This window comes from Mustela erminea, chromosome 10 (genome assembly GCF_009829155.1).
Source record: "Mustela erminea isolate mMusErm1 chromosome 10, mMusErm1.Pri, whole genome shotgun sequence".
NCBI classification, from domain to species: Eukaryota; Metazoa; Chordata; class Mammalia; order Carnivora; family Mustelidae; genus Mustela; species Mustela erminea.
In genome coordinates this window covers 66,340,581-66,358,916 of record NC_045623.1, presented here as the reverse complement: position 1 = coordinate 66,358,916, position 18,336 = coordinate 66,340,581, and the positions used below count along the sequence as shown (strand labels likewise).

General features: G+C 53.0%; 1 protein-coding gene and 1 long non-coding RNA gene across 4 annotated transcripts in view; one reads left to right on the top strand and one right to left on the bottom strand.

Moving 5' to 3' along the window:
* Window positions 1-18,336, bottom strand: part of LOC116568134 (NADH-cytochrome b5 reductase-like) — a 48,165-nt gene that overhangs the window by 28,408 nt on the left and 1,421 nt on the right. Inside the window, exons 2-7 of one of the 2 annotated variants that reach the window (XM_032303654.1) lie at window positions 16,585-16,874; window positions 15,602-15,750; window positions 12,076-12,163; window positions 8,318-8,422; window positions 4,915-5,118; window positions 792-1,336 (exon numbers count right to left, since the gene is read on the bottom strand). In XM_032303654.1, the coding sequence (XP_032159545.1) occupies window positions 1,133-1,336; window positions 4,915-5,118; window positions 8,318-8,422; window positions 12,076-12,163; window positions 15,602-15,750; window positions 16,585-16,779 (945 nt within the window). In that variant the 5' untranslated portion in view covers window positions 16,780-16,874 and the 3' untranslated portion in view covers window positions 792-1,132. Of the gene's footprint in view, window positions 1-791; window positions 1,337-4,914; window positions 5,119-8,317; window positions 8,423-12,075; window positions 12,164-15,601; window positions 15,751-16,584; window positions 16,875-18,336 lie in introns of those variants that run through there. The other variant, XM_032303655.1, reaches the window with a different exon arrangement.
* On the top strand, window positions 382-7,278 carry LOC116568139. Of its 2 annotated transcripts, XR_004276514.1 has the most exons (4): window positions 382-522; window positions 1,245-1,360; window positions 1,982-2,111; window positions 5,062-7,278. It is a non-coding gene; the product is annotated as an uncharacterized LOC116568139 (long non-coding RNA). The 2 variants fall into 2 exon arrangements; XR_004276515.1 differs by lacking the exon at window positions 1,245-1,360.

The window sequence follows — 18,336 nt, the reverse complement described above, 5'->3', positions numbered from 1 at the left end:
AGGGCTGTGATTCCACGACTGTAACGTTCTGATTCCATGGTCCTCTGGCTCTGAGATTTCATGGCTTAGTATTCCGATTCTCGGAGCGCCCGCAGCTGGCCTGAGCTGGGGCAGCATGGTGGAGGCCAGGCGGTGGAAAGTAGGATTCATTGCCCACAGTGTCCCGCCCGCTGCCCGGGAGCACGAGGTTCCTGGGGAGGTCTTGCCCCGTGTAGGCTGGAGGGGCTCGGTAGGGAGGGCAGTGGGGGTGGAGCAGAATCAGCAGCGGCTCAGTGGGCAGAGCAGGGAGAGGGACCCAGGTCTCCTGACTTCCTGCTCTATCTTTAGATCTCCATAGCAACTGTCACCAGGGCTCCGGAGCTAAAGGCGGGCTGAGCTGGCTGCCTGCAGGAGGGAGGGGTATTTGTTTCTGTACCTCTTTTGCTCAGGAGAGGACTCTGGGCTGGGCTCTTGAGCCAGGGAAGGGAGACTTCGAGCGGAGCTGTTTGCAGCAGGAAAGGCCTGGGCCCCCTACAAATAAAGGTAATTCAGGACCCACCTTGCTGGGAGAATGTGACCAGGTCACAGAACCCGAGGGCGCTGTGTCAGGCTTGAGGCACAGGAGGGGGTACATAAGGCAAGTCCCTCCTCCAAAGAGCTCTTAGCTACCCCTATGGTCATTCCCTAAACACTCAGCAAGCAATGCATCAGAGCCAGCCCTGAGACCACAGCAAGGACACGCAGTTTCCCGGGAAAGCAGGTTTTAGAACAGGCATTTCTAGGGCAGGGTGTGACGGGAGGCCCCAAGCCCTCTAATCTGAGACACCTGGGATGCTCTTCCTGCACCTTCTCCTGCCAGTTCCTACTCATCCCTGGGCCTGGCATGGACCTGGCTTTCTCCCGGGAGTCCTCTGGGATGCCCACGCCCCCTCCTGGGGCTCCTGCAGCCCCATCTTCCCTCCATCCGGCAGTATGTCAGCCTGAGGGAGTCAGCAACCTTGTGGAGTAGGTAAGAGCTGGAGGAGCAGGGAGGAAGACATTCACCTACAGTCACCCGGCCAGTGAGCGGTGGGCCAGGCCTGCACTCCAGTCTGTGCTTCTCCCAGTGTTCCAGTGGCAGGACCCTGGCTAGGGCTTCGGAAGGGAGGCCTGGCTAGAAGAGGAAGTAGGAGTCCTCGGCCAGGCCTGCGCACAGCAGGCACTTGGCCATGTCCTTGGTAAACTCAGCCGAGCCACAGACCAACGCAAACGGCTTTCTGCGACAGGAACCAACCAGCTCTTCGATCAGGCCCTGGGCCAGGCGGCCAAAGCGGGTCTTCTCCTGGTAACTCTGGGGAAGCTTCTCCAGGGAGTTCTCCTGAGACAATGAGAAAACATGCAGGTGACTACTGGGAAGTCTTTGGAATTCCCCCAGTTCATTGTCGAACCAGGAAACTGAGGTGGGGGGCCAGGGAAAGGCAACCTTTAGCTAGCATTTCCGCAGGCCAGAGACTTCTTGCCATGGGGACTCTGATTACCCTCGTAACAAGCCCGGGGATGGGGGGTTGCTTATCCTCCCAGGTGAGGCACAGGGAGGAGGAGGCACACCCCAGGGCACGCAGGGAGGCAGGCCCCACAATTCTCGCTGCCTCCAGGGGCTGCTGCACCTGTCACTCCAGGGGGATGTTTGCTCCCCAAGATTGGGGACCTCCCCGTATCTTTGTAAGGCTGTCCACCACCGTCATCGTGGGAGCATGACATGTGTTCATTGGTTTCATCAGGCTTTAATGACTTTGTTGATGGAACCCATTTTTACTGAGTGGGCAGTGCCCTGCACCATGCTAGGCGCCGGGATGTGGCAGCTGCTCAAAACAGACGAGCTTCCTGGTCTTGCTCCGGCTTTGTGTCCTGGGGATCCGAGGCAGCAGTGGGGGTGCTATTTCTCACATAAAAAGGCTGGAAGAAGGATTCCAGGGTGCACGGTGCCCTGGTGACCCAGGCTTCTCTCTTTCTGCTCCTCTAGCCTTCGCCGATGGCTTTCATCTTCAGGATCACAAAACAAAAGCCCCACCTCCAGCTTACACGGAGGAACTTCTCTCTTTTAAGTGGACGTTCCCCCGAAGTACCATTGCACAGCGAAAGCGCACAAATCAGTAAGTATGTGTAGTCTGATGATCTCTAATGGAGGCAAGACACCACATGCCCAGCATCTGAACAAACAAAACCAGAACGGGACCGTCCCCTCTGCAGACCCTATCAAGGCAGGCTTCTAGCTTCTGGGGCTAAGCAGAGAGACACGAAGGAGAGAGAGGAGGCTGGAGTCTAAGCTCTGCCACCACGTCCCGGCTGAGTGACCATGACCTCTGTGAGCCACTGTGATGAATGCAGGCCTTTTCTCACACTGCCTCAGAGGCCCACCCCACAGAGCTCATCTCACCCCACTGCGGTGCTCGTGGGGGATCCTCTCTGGAGATCTGGACCTTCCATGCCCACTCCATGCTCTGACCCACCGAAAGGGCCCTTGTGGGCTGGGACCGCAGGGCCCACTGGCCTCACCTCTTCCTCCCGCTGCCCAATTCCCCCAGGTTAGTTAGGTTTGGCATAGTCCCCCTCCCCCAACTGCACACCCAGAGATGCGGTGGGTCTGGCTGCTGCCCAGGTGGGGTAGGGAGCCCACAATCAGTGACGGCACCACAGGGTAGCTGCTGTCAAGGAGGAGAACCCTGGCTATGACAGCAGAAACACCAGTCTGGGGGCTCTAGAGAACTTTCAGGAGAAAGTCACACCCCAGCAGAGAGACACGCATGGTAAGCAGGCTGAGCAGGCGTTAGGTGAGGAGGTGGGGGAAAGTGCTTCTGGAAGCGGGGATGGCACCAGCACAGGCAGGCCCAGCAGCCAGCCAGAAGAGCACGGTGCCCTCACAGCCGGGAGCAGACCAGTGACCAGTGACACTGGGACACGCAGGGAGGGTGCTAGGAGATAAGGCCACACGGGTTGGTGCAGCCGTGCAGGCTGGACCATCATCCTGAGAGCAGTGGGGAGCCAGGGAAGGGCTGGAAGCAGGGTGGTGGAGGAGTCAGGGCTGCCCTTTTGGCTACAAGAGGAAGGGCCAATTGGCAGGGAGTGTCTGGAGAGGGAGCCCCGGGGGCTGCTGCGGCTACAGCCTGGCCAGGCCAGGGAGCATCCTAGGTCAAGGGGGCACCTCCCACTCAATCGCCCCTTACCTGTCCCTGCCTTTGAGAGCCAGCCCGCTCATCTGCCCAGGCCCAGGCCGCTGGCATCATCAAAGCCCTGGCCCAGGGCTGAAGACCCTTAATTGCCGGTAGACTTTAACTCTGCTCTCAAGCCCAGGCTCAATGCCAGCTCCTCTGTGAAGTCCTCCGTGCTTGCTGCCAGCATCCTCAGTGCCCTCCCCATGTGCTGTCTTATATCAACACGTGGTAGAAGCAGGCTTCTAGACCAGCACCCCCTGGTCTCACACCTAACTCTCTACCAACTCAGTCAAGGTTCTTAATCTCTCTGTGCCATCTCTACAACACGGGCATGATGGCAACACGAGCCTCCTAAAATTGTGGTGGGATTAAATGATTTCATACCCACAGAGGGCCTGGAACAGTGCCAGGCACGGAGAAAGTGCTCGGTGAAGCCCTGTCCCTGGGGCTGTCTCCCCACAGCAAGGTGAGTGCCTGGAGGATGGGGCAGGCCATCTTCATTTCCCTATCCCGGGCACCCGGCATGCGGTCAGGGGACAGGAAGGACGGCCAACAGCCTGGTGGTGCTGCCACTCATCCCACCTTCCCTGAGCTGGGCTCCAAGCAGAGGCGACAGGCCCATCCTGGGGACACGGTCGGGCTGCACACTAGCCTTTGCTTCATTCCCCAGCCTTCAGCTCTCCTGTCACTGCAAACACTCACCAAGCATGGCCCTCCTCATGTTCACGCCACTGGGCCTTCTGTCCCATGGACAAGCCCACAGAACCTGGTCCCTGAGGATCCCAGAGCCCTGGTACTAGGGAGGGAAAGCCGGTTTCCTGACAGCGCCCCACCCAGTCACGCTGGGGAAGATCACGCCAGTCTTTGGGACACTCTAAGGCTGCCTCAAGTAGGAAGCTGATGAGAAGGGTGCTCCAAAGTCCTGGGCAGTGAGGCCAACCCTGAGCAACAGAGAACGGGTGGGGGCCCCAGCAGGGACCCAGGTCTGGGGGCGCATGGAAGAGAAATAAAGCTACAGACCAAGGGGAAGGGAGCTCAGGGCCTGGCTTGGGTTAAGGAACAAGACCCCCCCATCCCCCAACCTATGGGCCAGAGGGGAGGGAGAGGGCAAGGTGGCCTGAGAGCATGAAGGGAGGAGGAATCCGAGGGGCAGGGGTCAGGAGGCAGAGTTGCTTCTAGTTCAAGTTTCTGCAGCCTGGAGAGTCTGGAAGCAGCTTTCCTCCCATGTAGGGGCAAAGTGCTGTGGGAGGGACCCAAATAAATGCAGTGACCCCAGATCTGCTTGCTTCACCAATCCTTGATGACTCTGTGCCTGGCACCCTGCTGAGCACCGAAGGGAGCCTGCCCCGAAGGAGATTATCCCAGCCTTGGGGACATCTACAGCCTGGCCCACTGACTCCACACACAGGACCCCCAGTCCATATATCTGGTGAGGCCAGGGGGCATCTGACAGGCAGCACAGCACGGTGGGGAGGGCCAGAGCTCAGCCTGGGGCTCCAGATCTGGCTTCTCCCCCAGTACAGACAGGCCAGTGCCCCCACCTCTCAAGCGTCAGTTCCCACATCCACATACACCAAATGGAACCAGACCTGTCTTCCTTGCCAGGCACAGGGTGGTGGTCCCTACCTGGAGCAAGGATCCCTACTGCAGCCCTGGGGCGGGGAGGCCACAGCGGATCCTCAGGACAGGTGCAAGGGGCCGGCACAGTCTCAATCAGGGAAGGAAGTCACGATGCTGGGCTCACCTGGCTGAGAACAAAGAAGGTTCGGACGTTCCAGAAACGGGCCTGCTCCTGGAGGAAGGTCTTCAGGTAGATGCCCTCAAAGGTCTTAAAGCAGCCGACCAGGGTGACAAAGGTCTCATCCTCTGCATTATCTGTTATGGTCTGCAGGACGGGCACCATGGGGGCCAGGCCAGTGCCTGAAGCCAGCATGAGGAGCTCACCATACTGGGGAACAGAACGGGGAGAGGGCAGGTCTCAGCCCACCCACCCACCACATGGCCCATTCCTGGGCTTGCTTGAACTGCACAGCATAGCACAACCCTGCCTGGGGGTCCCACCCGTGTGAGGTCCCCTCTCCACGACCTTCAGGAAGCCGTCCTTGCTTGTGAAAGCCTACAGCTTATGAAGTCTGTGTCACAGAAATTATGGAATCTGGAGATTGAAATGGAACATAAAAAGGTATAGCCCATCCTACAAGTGGTTCAGCTGCTCTCCTACCCATCTCCACAGGACTTTGCTTACATACTTCTCTTGACAGGGAACCCACTACCTCCCAAAGCAGATCACTCTGTCATAGGCTGACTTCCCCTGCCAGAGAGGTCTTTCCACCTCACACTGAGCTGAAACCTGCTCCTGCCAAAGCCTAGTCTGCCACCCCTATCGCAGCCCTGCCCTCTGTGCTGCCTTCTCTGCCCCAGGGGAGCCCTGTAGAGATCTGAGGGCCCTGGCATGGATCCCTGAGCCTGCTCTAAACTGAGATATTTACTACACATAAGCACCCAGCACTGGCACAGAAGAGTCACTCAAAGAAGAGAATTTCTTCCCCAGGAGGGCCCAATTCTATCAGCCCATTACTGAATCCACGAATCCATCTCCTGGCTCTAGGTCTCTTTAGGAGATGTGATCTTCTTTAAGGTCAGTGCTTTAAAGGTTAGTGTCCGACCTATGCAGCAAGCTAGTCACCTCCTTCATTCTAGAGATTAGGCCTCTGAGAATGCAGCCCAAGTTTCCACCAGCTTTACCGACGGCTAATGCCTCTCACACCCCAGCATGAAATACTTCCTCGAGTATCAGTCATGCAGACCTGGGTCTAAATCCTCAGCCAAATGATCTGGCCAAGTGCTTTCACTTCTCTGAGCCTTGGTTTCCTCACAGGTGAGAAAGAGTAACAGCTTCTTCCCCACAGTAACATGTGTTTCAGAACTGTCATGGGGATTAAACAAGATGCCATCAAGTGCCTGGTGCAGATCCTGGCACTCCCACACAGTTCAACCCCTTCCCTCACTGAGCCCTGCTGCTGTCTGCACCATCCTGTCCTGTGTGTGTGTCCCCAGCCTCCTGGTCCCCTGCCCGTCTGCTCCTCCTCTTCCTCCCACCACCCCTCGGGGTCTCTTCTGTAAAGTCTTCCCCGGGCCAGGAGCATGTGAGGGGTCCTTCCTTTGGATCCCCACAGTCCTCTGTACTTCCTCCTCACGACATAGGTCATGCTGCACCACCACCATTTGTGTGGGTGTCTGTTCCCCCATCACACAGTGAGCTTCTGGAGGACAGGGCCTCATCTGTTTGCCCCATGTGTGAACCCATGTGGAAACCTGTGAACGTCTGGCGGGAACGCACAGAGATATGCTCACGTGCCACTCTCAGGGTGGTCACGATGTCCCATCTACAATGAAGGTGACTGCAGAGCGGCCAGACAGGGCCAGGGAGAGGGCCAGAGCAGCCCGGCGTCCCCACGGGCGCAGAACCACACTTTTGTGCATCCCAGAGGCCAAGTTTGTGTGTGAGATGCCATGTCTCTGTCTGGCCCTATACTGCCTGGCCCTATAATACCCATGGATGGGAAGGGCCGGGGCTCTGCAGGGGTGTTCTGTGGGCGCAGGGAGGCTCCCCCAAGAAGGGATGGTCAAGACAGTGTGCATCAGGAGTCCCCTCCAGGTCAGGGGGAAACAGGGACAATTTGGGTCCTTTGACAAGGGCCTGGGGGACACGGGGACACTCTCAGCTAAAATGCAAGGCTGAGCAAGGCTGACACAGGGAGCACGCTGCCGAGGGCTATTGCCACCCAGATACCGGCTACGTCTGTAAGTGGGGGTAGCAGTACCCCAGAGCTGTGGCGGGGTAAACCCTTAGCACAGACATGAGGGCCTGGCCCATAGGCAGCACCACACACGTGTCTCATGGCGTTGTACACATGTATGTGGGTGCACGCACTTGTTACACACACAAACATGGATGCGTGCATGGGCGTTCCACCATGTGTGGAAGAGGAGCTGCGAAGTTATCTGCTAAGGTAGTGAGACTGGTGTGTCTGGGTAGATGGCCTGCAGGTGTGCTTTCCTTTCTTCTTTTTGCCTGTCTACATCTGATTTCTTTTTTTCTTTCTTTCTTTCTTTTTTTTGGTAATGAACACACATTGTATGTGTAATAAGGAAATAAAAACAATGGAGAGAAAGGAATGATTCGTTCTTTTTCATTTGCTTTTGTTTTGCATTGTTTCCTAATTATAAAGGTAGTAGGGGCTCACTGCAGATGATTTGGAAAGTATAATGAAGCAAACTAAAACCACCCATAATTCTACCACCCAGAGTCGCTACCCCTGCGTTGCATTTTCTTTTCGCATATTTTCTGTGCATTTAAACTTTGTTTCCCAAACCTGTTGCACATTCAGTCTCATACATAGTGTTTGTCACCTGATCTTACAGCATAAGCATATAGCATCATTTATAAACATTATTTTAAAATCCAGGATAATATTCTATCAAGTACCTATAACCCCATGCACTTAGCTGTCCCCCTATGGCTGCATATTCAGTTTCCTGCTATTATAAATAAAGCCTCCGTGAACATGTGCACAAGAGGCAGCATTTGGATCCTTTCCACAAGACAGACTTCCAGGAGTGGAATCGCTGGGTCAAAGGATTTGAAGATTCTTAAGACTCTTGGTACACACTGCCAAGCTGCCTTCTAGATATGCACCAACTGATGAGAAATGACTAATTCTTCCTGGGCCCATCCGGGAAGGAGATGCACATGCCAGGAAGATGAGGGGAAGAGCCTTCAGGCTGGGATGCAGTGGGTTCCCGAGTGGAGAGGTATGGGGTGTATTTAAGGGAGTGGTCTCCATGTTTTTGTAGCTGGAATGTGACAGTGGAAAGATATCGCAGGGTCTGGCGGCATAGGATTCCTGAGTACCAAGTATGTGAGTGTGGATTTGCTAAGCAATGGGCAGCCCTGGAGAGTTCTAGAGCATATGCAGAGGCCCGTTCCGTCTCCTCCCACGTCTAACCCCAAAGACGCTCTTGGGATTGGGCTTGGACTCACGAAGAATGGCACAGTGTGACTCTACAGCCAGACATGTGGAAACCGTGGTCCTGGAGGCTCAGGCGGGAGGCATCTCCTGAGGGCCTAGCGTGCTGGCACTGACCTGGTTGGCTTTATAGAAGAAGTCGCCGAAAGGTCCTCGCCAGAAAGCTGTGTCTCCTGTGCTCCAGGACCTGACGTACTGGGACATCAGCCCAGTCGGGTAGCACTGGGAGCAAACACAAAAAGACCTCACTGAGACACGTACATGCTGCCCGTACCAACCATGTCAGCCACTAACGTGCGGCCCTTCCGGCAGGCCATGTGCCTGACAGGTGCCATCTCAGAGGACTTTCCGAGTTGCCCCTGAGTTGGTACTCTCATTCCCAATTTTCAGATGAACCCAGAAGCTTATCCAGAAGGGAAATGGTGAGGCTGGGATAAGAACCACAGGGCTGACAGCCTTACCTTCAGAGGTCTCTGACCCATGGGACCACAGGTGCCCTGCATGTCACATCATGGAGTACAGAACTGGGTAAGAGATGAGTAATGTCAACTGACACTTACTCTCAGTATCAGGGAGGCAACAGGGGGTGGTGGGGACTGTGGTAAACTGGTGAGTGCAGGAATGCTCCCTCTAAAGGAGGAAGTCACTTTGCCGATCCCGGGATGTAGTTTGTGGGGCTGATGATGCCCTATCTTCTGATTTTCTAAGAAGGGCAAAAGATCCACATTTTCATGTAAAATTACCCATCTTTGAAATGTCAGAAACTAATTCTAAATTTTAAAACACTGTGTAGGCCCAAACCAAATACACATATGTGCTGCAATCAGTTCTTAGGCCACTCGTTTGCAGCCTCTGTGTTACCTGTCACTGTCTCCTGACTGGCTGACAAAAGTAAAGGTTGTGCAGGGGATTCCCTCATGGTAGCGGGCAGTCCACATTTCCTGTGCGCCTGCCCACTGGGGGCCAGGCACCATGCTGGGGCTATAGGGAACACAGCTAGATCTTAAGCTCCATGAAGACAGCCAGTGTCTGAACCTTGGGAAAGACTTAATAAATAGCTCAATGAATGAATGAATGAATGAATCCAGATTTAGGACCCCTCCTGAAGGAACTCACAAACTAGGAGGGACCAAAGTCTGATACATTCAAGGTAGACACTTGAAACACCCCATGAAAAGGACAGAATGCTGAGAGAGCCCTGAGGAGGTACAGTTACTTCTAATGGAGTAAGATCAAGGATGGCTTCCTGGAGGAGGAGATGTTTGAGCTGGACCTTGCAGGTTAGGGAAGACTGCATTTACTAGGGACCTGGGTGGCTTAGTTGGTTAAACGTCTGCCTTTAGCTCAGGTTATGATCTCAAGGTCCTGGGAGCAAGTCCCTCATCAGGCTCCCTGCTGCTTCTCCCTCTGCCTGCCACTACCCCTGCCCATGCTCTCTCTGACATATAAATAAAATCTTAAAAAAAAAAATGACTGCATTCACCAGAGAGGGTTCTGGGCATCAGGTATGGTCAAGGTAGCACAGCCCAAGACAGGAATGTGAGGGGAAGGGGGAAGCTCTAATAGGACTGAAAGGGTGTTTGGAGTGAGAATACAACTAAGTTTGAAGGAGACTGGCCTTTGGTTACCAGCCGTGCTTTTAAGCAACCACAGCTACCTCTGGTAGCATCGCTGACTTCGCTGGGTACCATATGTATAAAGCAAGGGAAGGCCTCAGCCCTCCTGCCAGAAGTCTGCGAGGGAGGCTACAGTTCTCTTAACTTTCTGGAGGCAAGCACACCGGTTTTCTGACCCCAGTCTTGGGGAAGGCACAGGCCGAGCTGTGGTTTGAGTGGCCCTATGGCACAGACAGCGCTCAAGGAGAGAGGAAGGATTCTTCTGTGCCTCCAGCACCCACATGGAGCCTGCTCAATACACACTTGTCCAATAGAACCGACCCTGAGCTTCTATTCTTCCACGTGGGGTCACATTACCCAAGGGGCCTTGGGACAGTGACATCACCACTCTGAGCTTCAGTTTCTTTATCTGTAAAGTGGGATAATACGATCTACTCTGCAGGATGGTTATGAGGCTGAAAGGAGATGGAAACAGCTGGAAAACTGGAAAGAGTGCGTGGTGCCAAGAAGGTGCCTGAGCGATGAGAGTTCCTCCCTCCCATCCACACGGGAGGTAACCCTAAAAAACCCGAGTGCCTTCCCAATTTGCAAAGACATTTCCAGCTCTTCCCAGCCAGCGGCTTAGGGATAATTAAGCATCTCTCTAAAGAGAGGCTTTCCGGTAAATGAGGAGAAAATCAGCCTTGCAGCTGGGAGAGATCCAGCTGCCCTGAAGAACTGTCTCCAGGCTTATCCTTTCAACAGAAACACACCCAGACGAGCAGCTTGGGGAAGCAGGCCATTTGGAGAGGATTTGTGGAATCTCCCAGACAAACAGTTGCGTGGAGAAGGGATCCCATCCAAGCTTCTGTGTAAGGGAATAAACACTCGGGCTTTGAGTGCAGTCAAGGAAGGCAGGAGCCAAGACAGTGCTCGGGTCCTGGAGGCAGGAGGCCAGGCTCACTCACTGGCCACACTTCCTACGCCCTGTGGAGCCTCGGGTCCTCCTGTTTGCTTACCAATGAAAGGGGAATAATAATTCCCATGCTACAGGGATGATAAGGGATGTGAAAGCTATTCTTAAATATCGCTGTTCCCTAAGGTTCTGTGTGGGAAATGGCAATGTCGACTGTGTATTAGGTTGACCTGTATGAAACCACTGTTTCTGTAAGTCAAAAATGTTAGAGTATCAGAAGTTTCATGTACTTCAACCTAATTATTTTTTCCACATAATTGGATCTTCAAGATCTCTTATATATCCGGTGCTGACACCTTGGGGCCTGGGGGGATGGGGGCGGTTTGTACCCAGACTATTTTGTTCACCTCATCTCTGCCAAGTGCCACACCCACCTTGGCTGCCCCATGAGCACCCCTCCTGCCAATCAGATTGGGTACAGTTCCCACAGACCCTATCTCACACCTCCTTCCCTTTGGTCATCTGCCCAGGCTGAGGCCTGGAATGCCACTTCCTACCACTGCCCATCTGTATCCCTTGGTCAAGGCCCAACTCCAACACCCTGGCACCGTCTCCACCCTGAGAATGGTCTCAGGTTAGTCCCATTCACGAGGTGCTGCGTGCCCCAACTTCTGCCTGCTCGCCCCCTTCTAGGCCAGGACAGGTCACGAACGGCTCCCCCAGCTGTGCCTCCTTTGCCCTTGCACATGCTGGGAACACAGCCCTGAGAGCTTCCTTCTCACCCTTCCCTGCCGGTTCTCCATTCCTTCACTTCAACTCGAAGCTCTAACTCAGCTTCTGTTGGGAAGGCTCTAACTCAGCTTCTGCCTTCCCTGCACCCAGCTGCCCTGAACTGGGTTGGGGCCTCCTGTCACGGCATCCATCCCATCATCCTGCCCTGGTCTGGCCCTCTGTCCCAGGGCGGGCACTCTCTCTGACTCCTCTCTGGAGCCCAGCAACTAGTACACAGCAGGGCCCGGGTGACTCGACCACCCCTTCCCCTGGGCGCAGGGCTCGCTCTCCATGAAGAGCTGAGAAAGCACGAGGGAACAGCGTGACCTTTCTCAGTCTGAGCTTCCTTTTCTTAAAATCAGTCCCCGTTGGGGTCTGAGGTGCCAACCCCCAAACCCGACCCTGCCTCGGGAAAGGAGGAGATGGGAGAAGGCTTCCTTTACTCCCCCTGCTCTTTCCTCAAGCCAGCCTCCTCCCATGTGAACACACTGGCTTTTCCCCCATGGCTGAGCACCACCCCATCCCGACCCATCCTGACTGCCAAACGGAGTCCGTCCACACCGTCTGAAGGGCACCCGCGTGGGTCAGCTCACCTTGATTAAAACTTCAAAGTATCCTTCTGCGTTGGCAGGGCTGATGGGCGTATAGGCTCTCTGAATTTCTAAGCCGTCCACCTTCCCTCTGGGGAAGAGAAATATATGGTACAACAAACGCTTTTAGGTACCTCCTCTGTGCCAGGCTGGTGAGACCTGGGGCCCAGCTGTCCCCAGTGGTCCTCACTGAAGGTGGAGCAGAAAAAAGGTGCGCTGGCTTCCCCCACTGCCATGCGCTGGCTGTGAGACCCAGGCAGGTCAGTGATCCCTTAGCTGCCCCTCTGTAAAGTGAGGACAACCACATGTGTCCCTGTGATGTGGTTCTATGGGATCAGAGATGGCAAAGTCTTCAAAGAGTCCTCTGATGATGGGGGCTGTTTATAGGACATCACTGTGGTGTTTCCTGACCTCTTCTCGACCACACAACAAGAAATAAAAAGACTGTTAATGTTTATTAAACACTTACTACCATGTACCAGGAGCATCAGAATTAGAAGGATCCTCAATGGTGCCCTAGTCCAAAGCCTGACCTCATGCACGAATCCTCTCTATGACGTTATCAACAATGGGGCTAGGATGATAATGACAAGTAATAATTGTAAGCAGTCATGGTGTAGTCAATAACTACTGCGCACCAAGCATACTGTGCATGTTATCTCATCTAACAAATGATAACCCAGGGGCGCCTGGGTGGCTTGGTTGGTTGAGGGTCTGCCTTCCGCTCGGGTGGAGATTCAAGGGTTCTGGGATCAAGTCCTGTGTCATCAGGCTCCCTGCTCACTGGGGAGTCTGCTTCTTCCTCTCTCTCTGCCCCTCCCCCAGTTTGTGAGCATATGTACTCTCTCTCTCTCTCAAATACATAAGTAAAATCTTAAAACAAAAAAAAAAACAAAAGGGGCACCTGGGTGGCTCAGTAGGTTAAAGCCTCTGCCTTCAGCTCAGGTTATGATCCCAGGGTCCTGGGATCGAGCCCCACACTGGGCTCTCTGCTTGGTGGGGAACCTTCTTCCTCCTCTTTCTCTGCTTGCCTTTCTGACTACTATCAATCTTTGTCTATCAAATAAATAAATAAAATCTTAAAAAAAAACAAACCAAAAACCCCCAAAAGACTCCAATAACTCACATGAGGAAACCAAAGCTTGGACGTTACTTGCTTGAGGTCACACAGCTAAATACCATCCTTAGCTCTGACTAACACTTCAGAGCTTCCCAGAAACACCCAAGCACTCCTCCTTTGAATCCTACTGTATGCAAAACTTTCTTCTTGGACATGTGGAAAGATTAAAAAGACCCCACCCTGGGGGGCCTAGGTGGCTCATTTGGTTAAGCGTCCAACTCTGGTTTTGGCTCAGGTCATGATCTCAGGGTCCTGGCACCAAGCCCCCATTTAGACTTTGTGCTCACTGGGAAGTCTGCTTGAGATTCTCGCCCTCTGCCTCTTCCCCTAATTAGGCATGCTCTCTCTCTCTCAAATAAGTAAATAAATCTTTAAAAAAAGATGCCTGGGTGGCTCAGTCAGTTAAGCGTCTGTCTTTGGCTCAGGTCACGATCCCAGGATCCTGGGATGTAGTCCCACAACACACTGCTTGCTCAGTAGGGAGCCTGCTTCTCCCTCTGCCTGCCACTGCCCCCTGCTCCCTTCTCTCTCTTTGATGAATAAATAAATAAAATCTTTAAAATAAGGGGCTCCTGGGTGGCTTAGTCGTTAAGTGTCTGCCTTTAGCTCAGGTCATGATCTGAGGGTCTGAGGGTCGAACCTTGAGTTGGGCTCCCTGCTCAGCGGGAAGCCTTTTTCTCCCTCTACCACTGCCCTTACTTGTGTTTCCTCTCTAGCTGTTTCTCTGTCAAATAAATAAATGAGTAAATAAATAAATATCTTTAAAGTCTTTAAAATAATAAAAAATTAAAAGGCCCCATCTTAATGCATCACAAACAAGAAACTAGACAGAAATATTCAAGGAACGCTTGGGGAACAAACAGGGAAATAAGAAACACAACCTGTGGCCTGGCTTGGATGCCAAGAGTACTATGACATCTGCCATCACAGAGGTAAACACAGACATGCTCCAGACGGAGGGACCACTCTCATCTGGGGAGCTTCAGGAGGCCTCCTAGAACTTTTGTTACCCTCCTGGCTATGAAAAAGGCAGGCCACTCACAGGTGAAATTGGGGACAGGACGGGAAGGAATTCCAGGCAGAGAGCACAGCCCAGGCAAAAGCTTAGAGGTAGGAAATGCAGAGCAAGGCAGGAACTGGTGGGTGGGTCACGGGGCTGGAGCAAAGCACATGTATGAGGAAGGAGCAGGGAGGACTCGGTGGGAAAGGAAACTGGAGCCTTGGGAGCCTCCTTGGAAGATGAGAAAGGAGGGACACGGTTAGCTACCTATGTTAGGAATGTTGCTGAAGCAGCATAGAGGGTGGAGGAGAGGTGCCAAGCTAGGGACAGGGAGTGCTGGGCAGCCCTGACTTATGGATGGAGGGTTGCATGGGGCTGTGGCTTGCCCTGGAGGCACCGGGATAGTGAGCTTTCATGACAGCCAGCCAGGCCTCAGGCTGGAAACACTGGGTGCAAACACTGGGGGATGGCATGAGGCAAGTGGCTAGAGTGTGACCCGTAGTAAGACACTCTCCTTGTCCTCTGTTGGCTCTGCTGGTTCCCCCCTTCTTGCCAATACCACAAATGATGGAGTTGCCAGGGTTCGGTCCTCCATCCTTCCCTCTTTCCACGCCACATACACCCCCAAATGCCACCCAGGTGCCGGCTGTGATTCCCACACTCACATCTAGAGCTCCTGTCTCTCTGCTGAGCCTCTGACCCAGAGTCAACCACCTAGCAGATGCCTCCCCCTGCAGGTCCCAAAGGGCCTTGTCCCTGGGCCAGTGCGGGAGAGTGCAGAGGGAGGGGCTCAAAGTTGAGGGAGAGGGTAGAAGGAGGCTGGGAAGAGGAAGGAACATCAGAGGACTGGTAGAGTCTAGCTGGGCAGTTAGGCTAGGGGTTTGAATCCTGGTTGCAGGACTTACTAGCTGTGTGATCTTGGGCAAGTCCCTTATTCTCAAGGACAAGTGTCCTTCCTCTCAACTGGCACTAATATTAGATTCATACCACAGGCTCTAGAGCCAGACTGCTTGCCTTCAAACTGTGGCTCCACCAATTCTTAACTGTGTGACGTTGGACAAGTTACTGAACCTCTCTGACTTTAGTTTCCTCTTGTGAATGATAATGGTACCTTCCGTACAGTGTTTTGTGAGGATGCAGTGAATTCCTAGGTGTTCTAGGAGGCAGTCCTAGCACACAGAACTGTGTGCTGGAGAGTAAATGCCACGGAAGTGTTTGCTGTTACTGTTGCTGCTGTTAGTTGTTATGAAAACACAATCCCAGAATCCTCTGAGTCAGGGGGCACTACGTTTGTCTTAAGGGTGAACAATAGAGGCTCAAGGGAAGCTAAGCAAGTTGTCCTCAGCCACACAGCAAGCAAACGGCCAAGCAGGGCTGCGAAGCTTTGGCCTCCCACTACCTGAATGTACCGTAGGATGAGGTGCTGGCCAGGCCGCAGGCCGAGCTGGCAGTCCCTGGGGAGTGCGAACCGAACACAGTAAGTGTCCTCGGTGAGTCTGTCCATGGCACTGATGCGGAAGGCCAGGAAGGTCTCTGGGCTCAGCTTGGACGGACAGCTCTGTAACAGGAAAATATCCAACAGCTAGGACTTGGGGCCCAGTAGACATGCAAGCAGGTGCAAGCACCCTTCTCGCTTTCCCTTCCGAACAGGCTATCTCTCTGCAGTTTTCTGAATAATAGAGAGTAGTCCCACCTCACCTCCCTTTCACGCTCTGATCGAAGAAGGCCCGAGCTTTTCACACTGAGCTTCCCCTACTTGTAAGCCTTCTGCAGCTCCGTCAGCCCCAGGATAAAGTGAAGCCTCCTTGGCTGGACACTCCAGGACCCTGTGGACGAACCTCAAGCCTCCTTTTCTTCTCTGTTCTATGAAGAATGCCTTGCTGCTTCCTGTCTGGGAGTCTTTATCTGCTCAAGCTGTGTCCTTTATCCAGAACACTCATCTCCGACGTATGTAATACCTACTCACCCTTCAAATCTGCTAAAAATCCAGATTTGTAGAATTTAGAAATTGATGGGACCTTGAGATATCTAATCTAATATTTTCCATGTGGGGAGACTGAGGCCTGAGTGGTAGTGGCTTCCTTGTCCAAAGTCACACCCTGAGCAGGAATTCAAATTCACGTCTCCCAAGTCTCAGCCCACCACCTTTAACATTCCACTCACTTGCACCTCCTCCAGGAAGTCTTCTCTGAATGTCATGACTCACAGATCTCTCTCCTGTAAAATGCCCAAACCTCATCCACACCTGGGCCGACCCCATGGCTAGTTCTGGGCCAGGCTTTGAACCCGAATCTCTCTGCCATGCAGAGTCAAGGAAATCTTCCCCACATGGGTGCAGGGTGCTGACACTGCCACCTTGACCCATCTTGGCTGAGGAGCAGTCCTCCCTCACCTGTGACTCCTCCCCACTCAGCAGGCTCCTGTCCTTGCTGGCTCGGGCTGCTTCCCACTTCGCCAGCTCTTGGTGATAGAGGTCAAACACACAGGGTGAGCAGCCACTGCCACAGCACTGGGAGGGCAAGGGCTCCACTGGCCGAAGCTGCAACCAGGCTTCCTCATCGGCATCCTCCTCCCTCTCATCCATCATTGCTGGGGCTTGAGCAGCCTGGGAGGGTCAACTTGGTACTCTTCCCAGATCAGGTCCGAGTCCGCGGCCACAGGCCCGGGGCCTCCCCTGTTGGCCTGAGAGAGAAGGAAAACATGTGGGTTAAACTCTGGTCACCTTGATTGCTCCCATTCGCCCTGAGGCACACAGGTGCCCAACTCTGTGTGAGCACTGGGTCAGGGAGGACTCACCCTGAGTCCTGCTGCCTGGAAGGAGAGGCAGGCAGACAGGGTGCAATGATCAGAGCTGGCACCCAAAGTTTCCTAATTTCTTCCTGTGCTTTGGGTGCCGGATAAGCACTTTACATAGAAAAGCTCACTGAGTTAAAAAAAAATAGTTTAAATGAGAAAATATAATAGTTATGTACAATTTAGCAGTTATCAAGATTATTTAGAAGTAAGTTAAAATGTTAGGAACACCTTTGTAACTACCACATAGTCAAGTACAAAGAACCTGGCTAGTGACCCAGAACCCCCCCATAAGTATCCCTTCCTGATCACCTCCCATCCCCCACAAAGTAACCATCATCCTGACCTTTGGTATAATCATTCCCTTGCTTTTCCTTAGTTTTGGCCCCTTTGTGTAGAAACTTAAGCACTGTAGTTCAGCTTTGCCGGCTTTTTAATGTCAACAGAATCACACCAATGTATTCTTTTGTGTCTAGTTTCTTTTTTAAATAGTATATATTTTTGGATTTTTAAATTATTTTTTTGAGAGAGAGAGAGAGAAAGAAAGAGAGAGACTGAGCATGAGTGGGGGGAGGGGCAGAGGGAGAAGCAGACTCCCCACCGAGCAAGGAGCCTGATGAGGGACTCCATCCCAGGACTCTGGGATCATGACCTGAGCTGAAGGCAGACGCTTCAGCAACTGAGCCACCCAGATGCCCCTTTTGTCTAATTTCTTTCCTTCGGTAAGTCACCCACCAAACTGCTGCATTTAATTTAATCCTTATAATGAGGCTGGTACTAGAGATGTCATTTTTTAAATAGGAAAACTGGGGTCTGGGGGTGGTTAATAACATACCCAAGGTCAGCCTAACTCCTAAGGCAGGGAGGTCCGGTTTCTCGGTTACCAAACACTTTCCGTGATTCCTAATCTTTAAGACTTTTTCTATTTGTCCTGCTTCCCATGTCCATTTACACTGGAGTTTTCCATGGTCCCAGAGGATGTGCTTCCAGTCTCTCCCTACACCATCCATCAGCATACCTGCCACCAGTTCTGATCACACCAGTCTCCTGTTTAGCAACCTTTAACAGCTCCCCAGTTGCCTTCTGGCTTGCATCCAATCTTCCTCCCTGGTCCCCTGATCAGAACTTATCCAAATCCTCTTACCACTTGGTTTTAGAAGGGCAGTCCCTCTGTGTGCAATATATCTTTCTCTTATACAAGAAAGGGTTTGGTTTCAGAAAACTTGGATCTACTGTTCATGAGCTCTATGACTTCAGGAAGGTTTAGCAGGCTGCAACCCCCTTGAGGACAAGGATGATGTCTTATTCTTTCTCTATTCTACCACTAAGCACAAGGCTGGCATATGGAAGT